Genomic DNA, 22,657 nt, shown 5'->3' on the forward strand with positions numbered 1-22,657 from the left:
TATAAAAATTAAAATATCTTACCTTGAATCGATCCTAGTCCTTGAATTGTTGATCTTGAAAATGATAACTTGCAGCGGGGGATGATAAGGATGTTAGGCAGTGTAAGGTGGTTATCAGGAAAATTGGCAGGATACTTATCAGGACAATGGTGTATCTGGAGTAGCCTAAACAGAGTATTCTATTAAAATGTGAATGTTTATTAATCCATACGGAATATTCATTTGTTTCTATACTATAAAAGAATGCATTTCTTGTTGTTTCCATCTTCGCAATATATAACAAAATATTATAAACGATATATCTATCATCATCATCATCATCATCATCATCATCATCATCATCATCATCATCATCATCATCATCATCATCATCATATTATTATTATTATTATTATTATTATTATTATTTCATTACTAATTTATAATAGCTATCAGCGGTGATGGTATAAACAAGGCTCGAGTGCCATCAACGGCAATTGATTATCATAATCGTATATCGTACCCAGAATTATACAAATCGTATATTAAATAGGGATATAAATTCACGCCAGGCTTTCTAACTCTTAACATTACATTTAAGTGCTATCAATAATTAATTATTAATACAATAAGAATCACTATAGCTTCGTGATTCTGTCGATTTTCACACCTCCGTAGAATGTCAGCCTTTCTGATAACTATTTATTCTTTGCGTTCGAACGCTTACATACGAAAAAAGTGATGATGTATGTCTCATACCATTGCGAAAAAATACGTGCGTACTGGTGACGAGAAACACAATGGCGTTTAGCATCTTTATTTTCATTCTTTGTCTTTTATTTCTTCCATCTGGGAAAAGAACACTGACATATCGAGGGAAACGTTCACACGTGTTTCTACGCTTTTTTTAACGCCCTTTATCGTAACAACTTCCCGGATGTACGAAAATATACGTTATACTTAGTCTCATAGGCATGTACAATTAATAAATACAAATATCCATTGTTAACTGCACTTACGTAAATAATGAGGTCTACTTAGTTTAATATTTTTAAATTACACATTATTCTAAATATGGACGAAGCTATTGGCTCGCACAAAACGCAGATACGTAACACATCTACGCATTTTTTATATCGTTTCCACTCCTCTGCCGCTTTCGTGCATACTTTCGTTCTCTATATTCTTATTCTCGAACCGTGAAAAATATATACTCTTTCTTTACCTCCATTCTCTTTTCATCGTAACGCACGAAACCTTTCTAATCCGAATATATATGAATAATTACCGAGGAATTCGCGAGGATTGGAGTTGCTGCTCTTATTACAATGTGCGTTACGCACAGAATAATTCATGTTTCGTTCGTTCGATATATAATAATATATATGCATATTTATATAATTCTTCGACTCTCAAAGCGGAAGAAAGAAGTGGGTACCAAATTAATACGCAAACAACTATACAACAGACACAACAAATGGAAGAGTACAAACGTAAAACGCAAGAAACAAATGGAAACATAAAATATATAGGAGATGGAAGATTGAATTTAGGATAAAGGACCAGTTTGATTATTTAAATTAATATGCAAAACATCCCTTTTAATTCTCACGGCCCGTTAAGCGGTGACCGCGACTAAACGCGTGTTTCCGGTTCTTTTACCTCAAGTCCACAAGCCTCGCGTCATCCAGTCAGTAAAATGAACAGGACGTCTAGGAAATAAACTTCCTACGGCAGAAATTGAAAAAAACAAAGGATTAGGTTTCTTGTCGAGTTTTGAAACGAATTTATTTTTTGTTTGTTTGTTTGTTTTATTCGCCGGTCGAAACTATTAAATTAAAAAAGTGAACAAAATTGCTATCAGCTTATTCTGTACGTCTTTTCTCATAAAATGTTACGTCGCGATATAATTCAAAGAAATATTAACTACTGTTTAATTTGATCACAGATTCGAGGTAATTTCCTATTTTAACGTTTCTTACGAATTAACCAAATAAAGGGGGTGGGTATGAAAAAAAGAGAAAGGCAATCAGATAAACTGATAAGTCACGTTTCTAAAGTACTTGATCGCTTCTTGTAGCTAATTCTAAGACGAAGATTTCAATGGATCGATACGATAAAAATGCTTACATCTAAATCTTACAATACCTAAAACCGTTTTGGATGAACCAGTTAACGTTGATGCCTCTAACCTTCTTAATAAGATTCCAGTTTCCTTACCACATCTTTCTTTATATTCGCGAAACAAAAATTCTGATCTGACCGAGGTTTTCATGTACGAATTTTCCCATAGAAAATAAGAAGTAAATGATTAATTCGACAGCTTGATCTACACAGCCTGGCCGAAAGTAATTTTATCTCTTTAAAAGCAATCGTAAAAGTATGTATGTATATGTATATATAAATATATATATATAGTTTATAGTACAATGCTGGGAAAAACTTCTTCGCGTTGAGTTTGGAACTGGTGTTTCCTGATCGTGTATAATAATTGGTCCTTAATGCTCTTCCACAACTGGCAACTTGTCTTCTTCTAATGATCTCTCGTCACATCTTCAGAGAACTTCTATCCTTCGGTCCATGAATACTCTCCAAACGTACAATTTCTCGATGATAGTCCTTGAGATCTTTTTTCGCTCCTCTTCCGACTCAAGTCGTAATGAGAACAGCAAAAGAACGACCATTCTGCGTTCCATTCTTACAAAAAGCGTAACCATAATTCTGCCATTGCTCTGAAACCGTTGTTCGAGAGATGCCTCTCTCGTCGACTTAAAAAAGCTATACAAAAATCATCTTCGTCTCTTTTGCTCTATTATGATCATCGTTGTCATGCATGCTCACTCATACACGCACACACAAACGAAGATTTACACGTGTGATATGCAAGTGTCGTGTAAGCGCGACATGTATGATGCGGCAGTCGATCGGTGATTAAGATGAAAAAAAGAAGCGGAACATCGCGTAACACGGCGAGAAACCAATTCGTTTTTCGGTCCATCTCTAGCGACGATAGGGATGGTAATTGTTGGAGCTGGATGAGGATCCTGTGTGACCCCTTTTGGGTCCACCGCCACCGTTGTTGCCGTTGGTTCCTGGGGCAGGAGAAACGCTTCCTAGTCTCGGAGGTCCGTATTCGGTGCCTGTTAGAATCGTATAAATAAACGTAGTACGTGTGCCAGGACGCGATCCAGGATTGTAATCAAGGAAAGACCGGTAGAGACAGAGAGCAGTAGCACGTGTAGTCACAAACGAATGATCGAACGATTCGAGGACGATCGAAGAGATTGGCTATGGATCAAATAAAAAATTTCTCGAATCATCCAGCCCGAAATAAAATAGCATTGATCAAAAAGTATCTGTCAACCTCTTTATCTTGTCGGGCACAGTGGCGGGTTTGAAGGCCACGTCGCGATAAAGAATTTTAGGTCACAGGGAAGAAATGGTGGATTAAAGAAGAGATCGACAGCGTTAATGGAAAGGATCGCCCCCGGAATTACGAATTAATTGAATTGGCTCGAGCAACGCGACGCGCACGTGAACGTAAAAGTAAATTAAATAGTAATGGCGATTGAAGGATGTTAGGTGGTCGATTCGTGGGCGAGAATCTTCAAGATCTTCTAGAACGTGCTCTGTCAACAAAGCTCCGAGGATACACTTTACATAAGATTTATAAAAAGAAAAAAAAATGGTGTATTAATATCGATATATTAGAATTAATTAATAATCTATATGATTAACGTATAATAGAAAAAGGAAGCAGAAAACGATCAGGTCGTGCAACAAAGAAATAAATTCTATCAAAAATGTTTCGTAACGTGCAAGTACGAAAAGCTTATTATATTACGTCCTTGATCATCTTAATCGTATAGTGCTTATCGACTAAACACCGCCGACTTAAATATACGAGGATTAAAACAATGAAGTTATAATATGCTCGTTACTTCTCATCCAATTCTCGCTCTCTCCCTTTCTCTCTCTCTCTCTCTCTTACAATTTTTAATACAAAATTTATATTTCTTCCATATCTCTCGCGGCCTTAATAATTAGTATAAAAGTACTTAGTACTATGTATCACGAGCGCCGAGCAACTTCGAAGCAAATAGAGTTTACGATCAAGTTTAATTTGAATCTCTGCTAGGAGCTTCATCTTCCTACACACGAATTTCAACGCGTCTTCCCGATTCGAACAGGACGTCGACGCAAAGGGCGCAGTTTAGTAGAATTTAGTTGAACCTCGGCTTTGCACAGTAAATGAATTAAAATGATTGGATCTCGAAACAAATTGCTATACTTTCAAGTTCAAGTACAACAAAGGACCCTGCCCTAAATTTCGACTTATATTTCGCAGCCTCTTAAATAAATATACAGACAATCATTAATACCATGATTCCATTTTCTACATTAGATCTATGCGTATAAATTAAAAAAAAAAAAAAAGGGAAAAGAATAGCATAGACATTTCACAAATCTAAAAAGCTCCCGTGTGGTAAAATTTAATTAATATAAGTAACTTAATAACAGATCTAAATGGTAGGCCTTAAGTAATCTTAATTTTTAAAAGGACGCGTCACTTGCACGTAGCTTATATAAATCCTTAATAGATAAATCATCTTACGGGCTATTTACGAATCATCGTTCGGTACGAAACGATCAAAAAGTGACAACTATAAAAGCAATTTTCCTTAATAATGTATCAAAACGTGGACATGAATTCAGGCATAGGGAAACAAAGAGGATGATGATGGCCACGTTTGGGAAAGTTCTCATCGAAATCTACCACCTCACACCATTTCTTTCTTTCTTTTTTTTTTTCATTCCTCCATTACAGCGCCGCCAACCTCCCTCTTTTCCATTTTCCTAAATTTTGCTGTTTTTTTTTCCTTTTTTATATTAAGAACCTAGAGGCTTGATTTGTCTTTGGTAGGCTGTTTTTGCTATTTCTTAGCGCCTATAAGGGTGATAATTCGTGTGCTGGGTCAAGGAAAACCGTTGGGGACCTGGGGCTGCGTCTCCGTTCGGAATGAAGGTCGGACTTCCACTTTCAGTATTTTTGAACTTTGGGATCGGGGTGTTGTCTGCGGGAAATAAAGGAGGAAATTAGGTAGTGCGGGCCGTCCCGAACACGCCCTTCGCTAGGCGTAAAAGTGCAAATTTAGAATGACGTGTCTGCACGGCGACACCAATGCAAATTTCCATGATTTATACTGTGATAGTGAAAAGTACCTCTGTTTTCATAAGCTTAGAAAACATGGAATTTAACTTAACTTAAAAGAAAACTATATATTGATACGGATGAGAGATACTAAAGGGGCAAGTTACTTAATTATGAATGAAAAATATGACATAGATATAAAAGTAAAGTAATTCATCGTTAGAGATTGTCAACTAAAATCTGATGAGAAAATAAATAATTGGCCCCTAAAGTATCGACAAAGACAAGATACCTCGAACCTGAGTATCTTTAAATATCCCAGTTTTCCAATAAAATATAAGAGAGTATACATGATATATTTTTAATCTAGTGAATACATTTATCAAGCTCAGTTTCGAGATGTAATGAACTGATACGTTGGGACGCGCATAAAACACTGCACCAATGAAAAGCTCGTCTCCACCGTTTCTTTACTTACGTCAATGATATTAAAAAAAAGTAAAGAAAAGGAATTTAAAAAATATTCTTTGAAATAGTGGACCACCTCTGTAATTCCGTCCTATACAACAAAATCATTTACGTTTGCGTTCGAATAGTACCGGATAAAAAGAATATTTTAGTTTGTACAAAAAAAAACAGTTGAATTAGGACCGAAGAGGAACCAGCAACCAAAATTCGCGTGGAACTTTCACAAACGAAATGATTTCGAAAAACGGAAGTTGTTGCTAAAAGCTAATTGCAAAACAGAAGCGACAAAAAGAAAGTAGAAGGAACTAGTTTAGAATAACAATTCTATTTCAACAACTGTTTGAGCGAATGACGGAAAGGCGTGAGTACCGAAACAATTGGGCGAAAAAGGAACTTCCACGTGCACTCGCATGCTCGCTTTCATTCGCGCGCTCATTCATTCGCAAAATATTTTCTAATTTTGTTTAGAGTTGCATACATTCCTCTTACGTAATTAATTCACGGTTATTAAAAAACGGGAATAGATAATCTAATGATAACAATATCAAACTGTGCAGTGTTTTAAGTCTCTCAACCTTTTGGATAAAATAAAAGTTCTAAGATTAACCACTTAATAATACGAAAAACAGATGACTTTAAAACGAAGGAAGAGATTGTTTGGATTCGATTGACAAAATTCATTTGTTTTTTTTCATCAATATCATTTTCTATTTAATCATCCTCATAATCTATACCAGTATGTACTTTACGAATAATGATCCACTCTTTTTCTTCTATATTATTATCATAATAATTATCAGCATATCAACTTATCATCAGTATATCATATATATATATATATATTCATATATTTTTATATATAATTATATATAATTATATATATCATCATTATAATCGTTATATTAATATTATTAATATAATATCTTAAGTATCAATAATCAATTAATCCACTAGAAACACCGTTAAGTATATTAATATATATATAATATATATATATTTATTTATTTATTTATATTTATATATATATGTGTATGTGTGTATTTAATGAATAATAATAATAGTAGTAATAATGACAATAATCAATAATAATTAATAATAATCATAATAATAATAGTAGTAGTTACAATATAGTAATAGTAGTAGCAGTAATAGTAATAGTAATAGTAATAGTAATAGTAATAGTACAGTAGCAATAGTAGTGATACTGTTTTTATGTGTCATTTTGGGAGTGAGGAGAGCAGGTAGAAGTGAAACGTTACACAATTATAAAAGGATATATTCATCGAGTGAAAATAAAGCAGAAATCGGCAATTTACAAATAGAAATTGTGCCCTCCCCAATTGGACCTGCCTGACAACGTTTTTGATATCGTAATTTAAACCTTTCTTAATGAATCTCCTTCTATGGTTAACCCTTTCTCGTATTACTCTGACAGCACACGGAAAATATTAAACACCAAACTCGGAGAATTTTCTTTCTTTCTTTCCTCTTGAATGAAAATATTCATGCACACATGATCATGCACACTCTTCGATGCTTTGACGATTTTCCGCTCCATGTCATTATCAACCATGTTCGCGTTACCTTTTCTATCGTTCGTTTTTCCTCGTTTTATCCGTTCCCTCATTCTACCCCAATTCTATCGGACAAATAGCAAGATTTACGCAGCTGATTTTTTACTTCCTCTCTCATATCGTTGCCAAATCACACACGTGACAAGGGATGTTGTGTTGTGTGTGTGTATTTCTTTGTTTCAGCTTCACGTGTGTGAGATTTGTTCCATCAACATTGCGCAACTATCAAATCTACAGACTATCAAATCTGTGTACCTCCATCGATCCAAGGACCTACACGCGACGACGACATTCGTGCCCTATTCTTTGCCAATCACTCCCTCATTCTTATCAGATTAACTAATGTCGCTAAAATTAGATAACGATCGTTAATCCGCTATTAAGCTACTCTCCGAAATTTTCGTTAGTCTCTGTCCCTTTCTCCTTTCCCTTGTGCTCACCGTGTGTCGCGTATTTTACATACATTATCATAGAACGAAATTTACAATTCGCGATCAAATCAACTGACAAACAACCGTACACTAATAAGAAACGATCCTGATGGGATGAGGAGGAAAACAATCACCTCTGTGTTCAGCTCGTCTTCGATTTACCTCGAAAGTTTCGTAATGCCGGATCTAATTATTGGAAAAAGTTTCTGATGAAAATTTCAGGTGGTTAGGGAGGTTTTCTTTTCTCTTGATACGATTTGGAAATATTGCGTCGGCACTTTCATCACATCGTCGCGTTTTAAGCACTAACAGTTTAGCTATGATTCTTTTAATGCAAGTACTTCCTATGCACTATATACGTAATGCAGCTTAATAAACTTTTACATTGTCTCGCGTGTTTTTATCTTTTTATTTTAACGTTTTTTTTTCTTTACTTATCAAAGATTTGGCAAATCTTAAACCTGGTTCGGCACCAAACGGTGCCACTTGTACATCGCGTACAAACTATGTTCTTTGTATTACTAGAAATCTTGTCGGCGGCACTGTGTGTCTCTGTCGTTTGAACGTCGAAAATTTATCTCTACACGCTCTCCTCTCGCCACTTCCACGCTAATCCCATTCGCACCTGTTTGCCTTTCTCTCCCTCTCGTGTCCATGAAACTTTCCAACAATCGTTTCCTCTATGTCACTAGATTCTCTCTTCTGCAGTCACCAGCGATCCATGCTCGTTTTATGATTTGCTTTCTCGTAAACTTAATTTCGTCGGCTCTCGATTCATTCCTCGTACTATATACCGTAATATCCATCCATCTCTCATTCGTCAACATTCGTCACTCTCTGCTCTTGTAATCATTTTTATTATCTCCCCTCCTCATCCAATTAACCAATTAACCGGCAATTTAACAACGCTCTCAGTCTCTCTCTCCCTGACCTTTCGTACACCCTTTTATTACAATTTGCTTTCTAACAAAAGAATTAAAATTACAACGACTAATTAACGACTTAGATACGCGATTTTTCCTTTTCACTTAAGAGTTACGGAACAATTATGATTCTCACGAGAACACAATGGTTGGCATTTGTTTGTTTCATTAAAAATATCTTCGTTTCGCTCTCTATTTTAATACTTCCCTAAGCAACGGTTTTCTCTTATGTCAAGTTTATACGCTTTAATTAATTAATTAGATAATTAATGGATACCTTAAGTATTGATCCTACGCTTTGCCTCATCCCCATAAAAGCACGGCCTGAAAAAGTATTCGCGACCTCAGCCAAAAAGGCCCAACCGTATAAAAACGGGGGAGGTTTGGGAGAAAATTCTACGTAATATTGTGTGTATGTATGTGTGTTTAAGTCAAAGGTGAGCTTCGTTTTTCTCTCTCGTTTTCTCTCATCTTTCTGTGTTTAAGGTACTCTGAGGATAATCATTAATTTATAATACATTTGTACACAACTTATCCCTTAATCAATAATTATATCGATTTACCTACAACGTTGTCCGGATTCCCTCATGCACTCTCACGTCTATGCATATACGCGCTCGATTCACACAATTCTCACTCTCTCCGCCGAGTGTCGACCTTTCTTCCTTCTCTTTTTCTTTTTTTTTTTTCATTTATTTTTTACGATTACTAGAATCGTACGACTAACGGCCGTACGCTTTTAAGACACGTTCTAAGAGCCTGCCGTTTTATCGAAACGCTACGTAAACGTTCGAAAGCAGCATCGAAGTATAACAAAGCAACAGCGAGATAACGACAGGATACAAACGTGGCAAACGAAAAATTCTACGACTGAAAAGTGAAGAAAAAGAAGAAAAGAATTAAAGAGAGGAATCGGTAAATGTTCTCGTCCGACGACGGTAAAACGGAAAGGTAAAACAAACGTTATCTGTTCTTCTCCTTTAGGACTATAACACGATTTCCTATCGCTCGAATATACCGGTTCCCATTTCCCCTGGTAGCACTTTTGGTGTACTTTCGAGTATTTATTGATCAACCCCCCTCCCCGTAAAATTCTATTTCATTATTTACTTATCTTATTTTCGATTCGCTCTTAACCAGCTACAACTTTTTGTCTTATCGTCATTTTATTTTTCCTTATTTTCTCGTTAAATCGATTCGTACAATCTATCCTTAGGCAGAGGTAAAGTTTCCATGTAATCATTTATCGTGTAAACTAGACCGTTAAACGTTAGATAGCCTTTAACTATTATTTAATATAATAAACATGATAGTCGATAATAACCTTAAAAACGGCGTCCACTTTTAATTAATACTTCGAGGATTTTGTGTCCGCGGGGCCTGATCGTCAGCACCTCGTGCGTTAAATATAATAATTCTCTGTTTAAATTCACTTACTACCCTTATTTATCTAACTACCCGTTCGTCTTCTCCTATTTGTTACGTTAGCTGCAGCCTGTTTTCATACTCATCTTATTTTTCACTTTTTCTTTTACATCTTTCTTCCTTTGTCCACACTTTTCCACTTTCTTAAAATGATTCGTTCCCGTTCGTTCATTCACATTCTTTCGCGAAACACCAATCAAATTGCGTCTCATTCTCGCTTTAACTCGTTCACCCTCCATCTCGCCATATCTCGTTCTCCGCCATTTTTACTCTCCATGCCATACAATCTCACTGTCGAATGATTTAATCAACCGCTCATTCCCTCGTTTTCTCCTCTTCTGATATAAACTTAAGCTACGCTGAAACGCGCTCGAGAAGCTGTAGATATAGGCATTTATTCAAGAAAATAGTAAAGCCATTGTAATTCGTGATAATTAATTAATTACAATAGAAAATAATAACAACAACAGTATGGTTCCTTGTTTAAGTGTTACTAGTCGTAAATAGTAAATAGTTTGATAAATCGTAGCAGTACTTTGACACTTCTTTTACCTTTAATAGTTTCATCGACGTCCCCTCCCCCTTTTGTTTCACGTTTAATAATCCTAAGCCTAAAGTGACACGGCAATATTTCCAAATCGACGTATCGTTCGCAGGAGAAAAAGCAGAGGCGCTTCCTTTCAGTTCGAATAATTAACACTGATTTACAATTCTTTTTTTTTTTTCATCTTTTCGTTCTTCGTTTTTCCCCTTCTTCTTCTTCTTATCATCTTTTTTCTTTACACGAACCCTCGCCTCCTTTTTCGATATTCATTTCTGAGAATCTCAGATTGAAGAATTTTTCGTTAACCTACGCGAAAAAAGGGTCCTCTCTTTGCTTAAGCTGTTTTCCTTTTAAAGGGCAGTGGTCGTTGGACGTATTTTGCTCAGCGAAAAAGTACCGTAATGATTAAATAAGCAAAGAGTATGGTCTTTTAAACGCGAAAATTAAGACTTACCGTAGGAATCGTTTTGACGATACAACATATCTTTACTTTTACTTTTTACGATTTGTTTCATCTAAGATATTCCTCTATTTATTTTGTTTTTTTTTTTTTTGGTTATTTTTCGTTTTGTCCGAGAGCGTCAGTCTTATTAGGACCGTTTCATAGGACTCGACATTCTTGGAATGAGCAAAGTCAATTTCATTCGTTTCAGCCTTGCTTATGTTCGAAGCTAGTTGTACTCGCATATTTTTCAGTCAGGACTCAAACGTAATTAGCAACTATTATCAGATAACTAATTTCCATCGTTAAAATTAACATCTTAGCAAATAAAATTATGGAATCTTAAACACGTGCTACGATAGACAGAGTTATCGAAAATTCGTTCCAACCACCAGCCGGCCCTGATTTATTCTCTCGTTAATATTTTGTTGTTTTCCTTAAGTTATAATTATACACGGAAACTTCTATTTATCTTCGCGATTTCTCTTTTTCTACGTACGTACGTACACACGTATATTGATAGATGCACATCGAAATATTAAATATTACTCGTTAAAGTACAAACAGTTAATTCTATGGTAAAAGGATTAGTGCATGCGCATACAAGACTCGTAAAAACCTATCGTGTTTATCGAATCTCGTTTTATACCGTCGATTATGTCGATTTTATAGTCGAACGGTGTACAGATATATGCATACTTGTCTCTAATAAGGGTAACGTGGTCTTCTAATTAAGTTCAAGCAAAGTACGCTTGTGTGTACAAATTCTTCAACATTCTATTATATTCTGTATCTTTTTTCGCGACCTGTCCAAGTTCACTGAACTATGCCTAAGCCTAAAAACGGAAAAATGTCCTCCGTTGTCGTCACATTTACTATTTCGAGCACATTGAATATCATAGAAATTCTGGTCGCATGACGGTCACGTTTGTCGCGGCGGCACTCGTCATTACGAATGCTAAATGCAAGGGTGAACTTATTCCGACACGAATTCAGCTGATAGAAAGATACGTATCTGCGTATCCAACTAGAGAACGGTTGCTTGTTTAATTCGATAATAAACCATTACGTTAAATCCCTTAATTAATTAATCAATTAATCGATTAATATCAGTAATAACAATCTAACAAGTTTTGTATCTTTCTGATCTGGACGTACCGTCTAAGTATATTAACCAGTAGATTTCTATACGAAGAGTAAAAGTACCGTTTTTCTTTTTGTTTATCTGCATTTTAAGGCTTCGTTCATGATTCTTTCTTATTGAAAAATTCTACTCTCCACCCCACCCCCCCAGTCATATGTAATCCCCGCAATCTGCACCCAACTTTTTAATCCATTCGATTCAGTCGTTTTTTTAACGTTGTACTTCTGCCCGATCACGATATCCCTAGGAATTAATTACGTATTATAATTAACTAGTACTTAATCGAAAAACGTTTCTTTCGGGTCCCGAATTGCTTAGAGGCTGACTTACTTAAAATTGAACGGTCTAATCGTGAGCTACCATAGCATCTCTCTTCGCCGGTTCTGCAAATAATGCGTGAAAATCAAGGCGAGAGTAATAACTATTCTTAATCGCTTAGAGAGTTTCAGTCTGAAACGTCGAGATTTCTTCTTTTTCTTAACCCGTAACATCGATCTCTCGGACTTGGCTGTTATTTTGAGAAAATAGAAAGAGAAAACGGGAAAGAAAACTAACCTATCGTTACGATTATATACGTGATCTGAGAGACTGACGTTAAGCGTTAATCTATGGACTGAACAAACGTTCGACTGTACAAAATTTCTACAGGCTACTCGATTATTTCTTTTGATTTGTCTAGTAACTCACGATCGCGGAAGTATCATAGAAAGAGGCGTTGAATGAATGCGGACGTGCCTGTCTCTGTGTGTCTGCGTGAATATGCTTAACTATAGTGTGAAAAATCTCGTAACACGTTAATTCCTTAGCGGTTAGTAATTTACATCTTTAGTGGAATAATACCATTTAATTGTATGTAACACGTAACGTAATGGTCGACGAAAATCGACGGCCTGGCTGTCTGCGATATCAGCTAACGAGCGAAGGACTTATTACGAAAGGACCGACACGTTTAGGAACTCCAGGAATAAAAAAGAAGCAGCTGGCGCCTCGTTGAAAATCACGGTTCATTAGTTACAATGAGGTATATGTTATTCGACAAATCCTTAAGAACGATTAAAAAACATCTGAGTATCCCTCTTGCGTTCCATTTTCGTTTGTTTCTTTTTTCATTATCTCTAAAAGTATTCTAAAAAGATGATGCTTGCGAGTAAATTGTATCCAAACGGTAGTAGATTACAGAAATTGCTAGCAGCTTTTATTCTGATACCAAAAATCTCATTCTCTCACTCTCTCACTCTTTCTTTCTCTCTCTCTCCCTTTCTCTCGGTTTGTCCTCTTTTTATCATTTTATTTAAAAAAAAAAAAAGAAAAAAAGAAATTTACGGATCGTTCCACTGTCTGCTAACAATTCGACCTATTAACATGATTTATAACTACTCTTATCTTTCAACTTATCACGTCGTTTCGGAAAGTAAATGGTACACGTTCAGACGAACGTGACGGTCATACGAATCGGACGAGAATGTAAATGTGACGACCAACAAGATGCATATCTGATCTTTATATTTTTATATAGTCGACCTTACGAACCTTTGTTGCTAGATACGACCATTAGTCATTGATATTCTATTGTAGTTTTAACACATAAAATCATGTAACCCTGACGAAAAAGGACAGTAGAGCAAGAAAATTAGGAAATAGTTAGATTAAAATATGAAAAAAGGAAAAGCAATATTTGCACAAGTGAATAGCGATAATCTTAGTTGTGAGGAAAGTAGAAGAGTAATAATAGCATTAGCAACAACTACTACGTAAGTAAATTCTACTATGGAGTGACAGCAATGACAATAATAAAAGTAGCAGCAATTGAAAAATAGCGAATCGTAATAACAAACCCACACACCTCTCTATATATTTATGTAGTATTTACCCAATTTTCTTTGTCGACTTCTGTGCTACGCATGCGAAAATTAATGACTCCCACATGTTTCATAGACAATGTTGCGCATGTATACATACACATATATACGCTGTTTTCAAGCACTATACATTTGAATGTGAATTGTAATCGTGTCTCGTTAGCACAACGAAAACAAATCGAATAATACGACTCGGCTGAATAACTCACCACCCAACTTGACTTTATCGATCGAACCATGCGTACACCCCACCGTTAAATATCGTTTAGGAAGATAAAGACTACGTTCAGTCTCCAAGAAATAGTTGAGTTATCGAATTAACTAAAAGCTAAAACTATAGTTAACACGGCAATGCGCAAATCGATTAAATGTATCTGTACAGAAAAGAAAAGAAAGATAAAAATATTTGTTTTTATCGAGACGTAATACATGCTTCGAAAAAAATGTGTATATTTTGAATGCAATTTGCTACCCTTTCCTCCCCGTTTAATTAAAGACTAATTAATTTACCCTCTGTCTCTCTCTTTCGCACACAATCTTACACTTTTCTCTCACTCTCTCCCTACCGAACACGTTTCTTCTATTCTTCTCATCCTCTCCTTTTCTCTCTTTCTCTCTCTCTCTCTCTCCGTCCATTACCTTCCCCTTTTGTTTTCTTTATTCACAACTAATTAAGACTAATAACGTATTTGCTTATCTCATCTGTTCTTCTTCCGTTCCGAATTACAATGTCTGAATATCAACCGTTAAATTCCCTTTTTTTTTTTCAATGATTTTTCCCACCACCTTCCCTCTTTCTTTTTATACAGCCATTTTCCCTCAATAGTAGAATCAAAACAAAAAAAGAAAAATAAAGCAGATCGAAGAAAATTGTAGTGTGTACAGAAGTGTATATATGTGGTATACATAGACGTTAATATGTCGACATTACGCATGCACGAATGGCTGTGCATGCAAAATGTACATAACTTTTTTTTAAAAAAGAAATACGTACGCCCCTATATCGATATATTTTGTCCTGCTTTTTTAAAAGATATACATTTACACGAGCAGACATACGAGTGCGTGTACATACATATATGTTGCAATGAATAATATATATATCATATATATGTATATATACATATATATTTGGAATATATATACATATATATAAAAAATTGTATATATACGTGTATATATACAGAATAGTATGTAAACATGTGTTCTCTCTCAACATCTCCACTCTCTGTATTGTGTGTAATAATAGTAATTAATAATAATAATCAATCATCGTTCATTAAATCGTTATTATCAGTAAACGCGCATAATATTATAATGTTCACCGCGACAAAAAATCTTCTCTCGCTCTCTCTCTCGCTCTCTCTCTCTCTCTCCCTCTCAATCTGTAATATTTTTCGCTCTTAATTTCTTTTTCTCGTGCTTACTCCTCCTACATAATTATTCCTTTCCTTCCTCTCTCTCTTTATCCTGTCCTGTTTTCCTTTCTTTTTTTTTTACTTCTTTCGTCTCTCTTTCTTGATTCTACAACTCTAGTTTCTTAGACTCTTCCTTAAGAGAATTCTTAAAGGTAGAGACAATGCGCTTTGGCCTGGTGTGTGTATATATATATATGTATGTATATATATATATATATATTTTTTACTGCTACTGTGCTGATAATGGAGTGTTCGACTTCGTCTGGATTATGGATACACATATTTCGAAAAAAGAAATTTCCGTGCAATTTTTTCTAGCTAAGGAAATTTTTGTTTGAAATTCTTGACAGCGTGTTATTCGTTTAACACGATTGAAAAGTCGTACACTCCATTCGGTACAGAGAGTTTTTTTCTAGCCTAGGTCACTGGGAATGAGATGGACAGAAAGCGTGCGAGCGTAAAGATCCTTAAATGTATCCTTAAATCTGAGGTAAAACATGATGAACATGGATACGTATTACTTTTTCGCCGTTTCATAGTCACATCGGCTAGGCCGTTTACTTTTCTCGACTGGCAGCCGATGCGACCGTAATCTTACTAACATATATCATTTTCATTTAATCATATTTCCTTATTTTTCTTCGTCGTCGTTTCACATTTATCTATCGTTCCACTATAAATATTCTAATCGTTTGTCTCGTACAGGGGGGCACGATCTTACCAATATAATGCTAAAAGTTACAAGTATACAGGTCATGTTATTACAGTTAACAATTTCATTTATTATCGTTACAATCGTCATCGTCGACTTTATTTCATTTCTTTACGTTTATTTTATCTTATACTTCACACTAAAATATGATAAAAGTAGATCGATCGATTCTCGTTCGTTCAATGCGAGACAAAGCATTCCAAACTGTAGGAATTCCATTCACTAAAGCGGATAATCGTTTCTCGTTTGTTTCATTTTTCTCCAGCGAAATAAAGATATATCAATTTCGTTTTTCTCCCGTTTTCTTTATTGTTTAATTGTGTGTCTGCTTTTGTTTGTTGCTTTTTCTACTTTTCGTTCATGCTGAATTTTTCTTTTGCGGTTAGTGGCTCTCTCGTGTAACATTTCAGGAAGAAACAAGTCTTATTATTATTTAGTCGTTCCTATTCGATCGTTTCTCCAATCCGCTAATGCACTCACGGTTTCGTTAAGAATCTCTAGAAACGTTTTCCTCCCCTTTTTCTTTCTTTTTCGAATTCTCTCCCTCCCAAAGCCCTTAGTCTCAGAATGTGAAGCATTTTATAATGTAGTAGTGTGGAGTGGTGTGTGAACATGTGTGTCGATGAGTGTGTGTACACGTGTCGATTTTTCTTGCGCACACAACGTGTCGTTAAACGGTTCGCCTATACACCATCTATACGTCGATATAAAGTTTCTTTCTTTCGCGCTTATAGCAGGGTACTTAACATAAACGTAGTACATTTAGAATTTTTCTCTCTACCTGTCTCTCTCTTATTGTAAAACTTGAAGTGTCCTCAATTTTTTTGTTTTTCCCTTTAATTTTCTACGTTTTCCCTTCGCTACTATACAGGTTTCTCTCTTTTTTTTATTATTATTATTATTATTAATTAGTTTCCTTTTTCGACAACAATTACGTCGTCCTAACAGGCGCGCAGAAAATCACTTTGCAGAATTAGAATTTAATACCTTAACTGCATCTACTGTAAACGTAATTTAGAATATTCACGGTGTGTACCAGTGTACTCGTGTGTCTCTAACAGTGTATGTACGTCTATATATGCATATACATATATGACACACATTCCCTTCCTTATTATTTAATTTTGTTCTATTTCGTGTTTTTCCTTCCTATCTGAAATCACGTGTATTCCGCCTACCTTTTCGTGTAATACCGAAATCATTGCACTACCTGAATGCTACACCAATGACAACTCGTCCATTCTTCCCTTTCCTAGCTTTCTCTTATCGTTTCATTCGAACGCGATCAACTGAGTGTTAAACAATTTTCAACTTTAATCGACGTTTCATTTGTTCTGTTCTCTGTTGCTTTTCTTTGTGCCTCGCAATATTTAAGATACAATTGGCAACAGCTCGAAAAGTTACAAAATTCTGGGGCCGTTAACTGATCATGCAACGAAACCGATGATAGACAAGGAACAAGCTCAGGCAGTGGTTAACTTTCTTTTTGGTTATTACCTATCATCGATGGAATTTGTGCTTTGAATGATAGTTAAAAATGATTTCAACGTGAAAGTTAAAAATACATTGTCGTGCGACCAACAGATCTTTCCCGAACGTTATTCCTTACAACTTGGAAAAATGCCCACGTAGTTTCGTGCCGTTTTGATTCGTGGCAAATATATGTACTCTATTATCGAATTTCGACGTTGTTCTTTCTCGCCTACTAAGCCAACAAACAAGAGGGGGAAAAATGCGAATGTGTTAGAAGAATCAATTGAAATACAATAATAAGCGTGTAGAAATGCAATAGCCAATACGTCGTTGTGATACCAACTAATTACATTAAATATCCATTAAAAGTACAAGATAAACTCATCGATAAAAACTGTTTCTTGTATAAATTACAATATGAATAGTAAGTTATTTAAGTATAACATTTAATTATAATGACCAGTCTTCAGTGAGCGGGACGTCAAGTATGTGTTAACGTTAAAAACAGACATGTAACGCCCCCGGAATTATAATATATTTATCGTATCTCATCTTTAAATATTCAATGCTTAACTCTTTTTCTTTTTTATTATTTAATTACCTTGCAAACTAAGTTCGTTATATTAAAAATATTGAATGCGTGCACTATCTAATTAAATTAAGGCAAACGGTGAATTAACTAAATATATTATATATCTTTAAGAAATTCCTCGCAAAGACAAAACAAGAAAAAAAATACATAGAAGAGACAATGATTAAACGAATTTATGAAATGCATGAACAAATGAATAAACATTATCTTATTATTTCAATACGCGAAACAGACAGCAAGATTATTTAAATAGTAAATGATTCGGTAAAGTAGAGGGAAAATACTAAAACATGCAAAAGTGTAAAAATTGTAAAAATTACACATCTAACATTGTTTATAAAGTTGAATTGTTTGTTTCTTTTACTCTCCCTGTTGGTAATGTCTTAAAAGTAACGAAGAATTAAATCTAGCTGTATGTGATTTTCTCCCGCCTCCCATTACTTAAACCTTAATGTACAATTATTACTTCTCTACATGAAATAAAAAGTGTTTCAGTCCTACGAATCAACAATAAATATTTTACAGCAAAAGCCATCCTTTTCCGCATTACACCGCCCATAAAATGATTTAAAAAAAAAAAAAAAACATTTGAGAATGCTTCCTTCAAATACTGAGTTCAGTGCCTATTTATTTAACAAAAAAGAATTAACAAAAAAAAAAAGACATAACGAGAAGAGAAATAAGATACCAACCTAAAAAAGTATAAATACAATCATTTTCAAAGATTCTAACAGGAAGTGAAATCTTAGACAGGGAGAATATTAAAAAAAGTGATTGAAAAAGGTAGAAGACTAAAAGATAAAAGAGGAAAAAAGACAGTAACAACCCTGAGAGCAAGTCGTAATTCGTAAAAACGACGAAATTACGACAGATAGTAACAACAGCTAGAATCAAAGTATTTTTCCCTATTTGCTACCTATTACGTTAATTAGATGCATTATTTCTGTATTGAAAAATACTAATAATATCGCGTTAAATATAAATATATTATCTGTTATAATTATTAATTGTCAATTATTCGAATAGTCCCGCTTTCTCGTCATCATTTTGTGTGTATTTTTTTCAAATCCATTGCTACCACTTTCGCTTATTATCTCGATATTATACTTTTCCAGCGTACCCTAAAATATATGTATATACAAGTGCGGCAAGGCAGCCATTTAACTTTGTGTCATTATTTACTTTTTTTTTTCTCCCTCACATTTCCCGTCCCTTCGTACTAGAGTAATTTAATCATCCCTCTGAGACTCGTTAATTATAATATAAATTAATTTACCTGGCTTACCGATTCCAGCAAACACATTAATTATATCGTTAATACGTCTATAAATCAAATGTTATTATGATCACTTTCTCCTAACGCTTTGCATACACTTAAAAATCCTTTAAATTTATACGCTTTAACTTTATTTTAAAAATCGATAATAGTAAGGAATACAATAGTTAGTAGTAATAATTATAATCATAATCGATATACTAGTGGCTTTTTCATTTACGTTCTTTTATTATATTACTTTATAAAATAAGTTCTGAAAAAACAGCCGTAAAGATAAAAACTTTCTCTCTCTCTCTCGCTATTTAAATTTGCTGCTCTCACAGTCTCTCTCTCATCTTTCTCTCCCTCTCTCGCTCTCTGCCTCTCAAGTAGGTATTAAATAATGTATTATTTAGTACAACCACAAAGTCATCGCCCTTTCATTTTAATTCTTTTTTTTTTCATTATCTACTTTTAGCATCTTATTAATTTACTATTATTTGGATGTTCAATAACTTGTGGCCTCTGTTTAATTAGTTTACTTCTTTATGCGCGTAGAAGTGTACGTGTTACGTGTGTATCTGTTGAGAGTACGGTTATGTTTTACGTGTTTCGTGTAATTACCATAATAATTAGTGTAAAAGGTGGTTTTACTTTGATTGAGCTCCCTACTCGTCTTTTCTTGTCTTTAGTTTAGTCAGTAAATGTGTTATTGCGTTGATCCCAGAAGTTTCGACGAGTCGCGTTTGTTAATGCTTTCTCATCATCCCATCGACTTTTACATATCTCTGTTTCTACGATGCTACGCGATACTGTTAATTAAACGTATCGAATCCGAAAATGGTAACGAGCAGTTTAAATAGACAATGCGGAGGATAAGTACAGGAGTTAATTGATTTCAAAGTCGATCAATGACATACACAAAAAAAATTCGCACCGCTTATTACGAATTTGTGTGTTACGAGAAATATGGCAAGCTGAAATAATAAAAAAAAAAAAATGTAGAAACGAAAAAAAAAGTAGTTAAAGTTACGACAATTTGACGAGAGAAAGAACAGATGCCATAAAGGGAAAGAAAAAGCTAAATCGTATTGAGATCAATAGTGAGGAAGCTTACGCAAATTGTTGATCCGTTATTAATTGTAACCTACTGATTATAGTGTGACCTCGTAAAAAATTTAAAATTACATTAGCGCAATACTTGCAATTCTTATTGACAAAGTAAGACACAACGCGACTCGCTCAGTAATAAACATGAGCATTTGAGAGCATTCTTCCGAAATATTCCTTGTTTAGAACTATGGTAAATCCTACAGAGTAAATACAATTAAGTCATATATTTAATCAGGTAGACTTTTCAGATCGACGCCCCCCGCCGAGTACACCGCACAAATTACAAATACCCTTCCCTCCATCCAGCAGATATCATGATCTCTTTCATATCTAATCATCTAGAATTTAAACACTTATAAGCATCATCGTACAATATTTGTTAATTATCATAGACAGTAATAATAGCGTGTATAGTAGTGCAATCATAATGGTTGCAGTAGGAGCAGTCGCAACAGTAAATAGTGATAAATAGCTGTAAATAGTTCATAATGATAATAGTAGTATAATAGTAATAATTATCATAGAAGTAATAATAATAGTAACAATAATTGTAGTCTTAAAGGTGCCTAATAATTAACTATTATAAATCCGAGGTAAAAAATAAACTAGTTTCCATATTTGATGCAATACGACCGTACAGAAACGTGTCTAACGATTCAAAAGTTCTTATTATACAAATTTTCTTTTTTTTTTTTAATCTTCATTAAAAAATTCGATATCTTTTTTTTCGCTTCCTTTCTCGTCCTCTTCCCTCCAAAAACAATAAACTTTTTTCAGATACATGGAAACGGAAAAGGACCAGATTTAGATTAGAAAAAGTCACAAGTGAAAGAGAATAAAAGAAAAAGGAACTAATCGTCAATATGCCTAACATATTGTATAGTATTAGAGATACAACGTGAAAATAATAAAACAAAAAGGAAAGGAGAAAAAAAACATGCTTAAGAAAACTGCAGCCTGCTGTCAATAAAGTTATAGATATACATACATCATATTAAAAGGATCTATTTATTTTACACTATCTCTGTAGTTTAGATTATAAGTCAGCCTGTGTGAACACCTTACTTAATTATTTCATTAATTACTCATTACGTTTTCATTTCCCTTCGTTCCAGCATATTTATTTTAATAAATACGAGATCGTGGAGGGACGGGTGTCTCAAAAGTCATTCATTGGCCTTGCACTGCAGACCGTAATATAATATTTCTTTTATTTAATTATTCTTATTTTCAAATTACCGAAGTGTTCACTAAAAGTATCAAAAAGGTGAACGAGCATCGAAATTTGTGCCATCCACTGAGAAGAAATTTCTCAAAACGAAATTTCATCCATCCCCCGCTCAAATGCTGGTAAGTAATTAATGTTCAGCATTCCCTTATTCTTTACACTCGCTTTCGTTTTATTTGCTTTATTTTACTTATTCCATTCAATCTAACTCTTATAATACTTCTATATTCCGCTTCCTACCCTCTATCCCAGTGCCATACAAAAATTTACTTGCACCATGGGTGTCCATTTACTCTTTGTCCTGGTATTTTGTTCGTCTTGCTTTTTTTTTGCTATTTATTCCTCTCTGTTTATCAGTTTTAAACGTGCGGTTTCAATTGTTTCCACAGTACCTTTGAAACCCAATAAGATCATGGGCCGTTGTCGCGAGCGATCAATGAAATCAATATTTCTAGAACCTAACACCCTCTTTTCCTTGGCGCTTCCGTTTTATAAACTCGGGCAGATGCATTCTCCACTTTCCTTTATACGAATACCAGAAAAAGATATGTCAGAAAATCACTATCTTCCATCAAAATTATCGAGGGGACTGGAAAATACGACCGCTCGCGAACGACATACTGGCTTGATCGAGACATTCTTTGAATTAAACGATTTCTCGTAAATTCTCGAAAGAGTTTAAACAAGCGATAAATAAAACATTTCGCGTACGATATTTGGATAGAAAACATGATCGTGTAATTCGCGATAAATTCTAGAAAAACCAGTATAAAAGTCTCGAAAACTTTTTAAAATAATCCAACACCGTGGCGCTCAAAATAAAATCTGTTGCTCGTATACCCATGAAATATAAATAGATCCAAAGAATGTCCCAAAATTTGAGCACAGATTCTCACGATCAATGCGCAATATTGTATGTTTTTGT

General features: G+C 34.6%; 1 protein-coding gene across 5 annotated transcripts in view; it reads right to left on the reverse strand.

Annotated features, from left to right (window-relative positions):
- Positions 1-177: 177 nt before the first annotated feature.
- The window catches only part of LOC122574401 (heterogeneous nuclear ribonucleoprotein 27C-like), a 30,833-nt gene continuing 8,353 nt past the window's right edge, over positions 178-22,657 (reverse strand). For 2 of the 5 annotated variants that reach the window (XM_043741953.1, XM_043741949.1), the window contains one exon: positions 1,714-3,119. In XM_043741953.1, the coding sequence (XP_043597888.1) occupies positions 2,980-3,119 (140 nt within the window). In that variant the 3' untranslated portion in view covers positions 1,714-2,979. The other 3 variants (XM_043741952.1, XM_043741950.1, XM_043741951.1) reach the window with 3 other exon arrangements.

This window comes from Bombus pyrosoma, linkage group LG13 (assembly GCF_014825855.1).
Source record: "Bombus pyrosoma isolate SC7728 linkage group LG13, ASM1482585v1, whole genome shotgun sequence".
Lineage (NCBI taxonomy): Eukaryota > Metazoa > Arthropoda > Insecta > Hymenoptera > Apidae > Bombus > Bombus pyrosoma.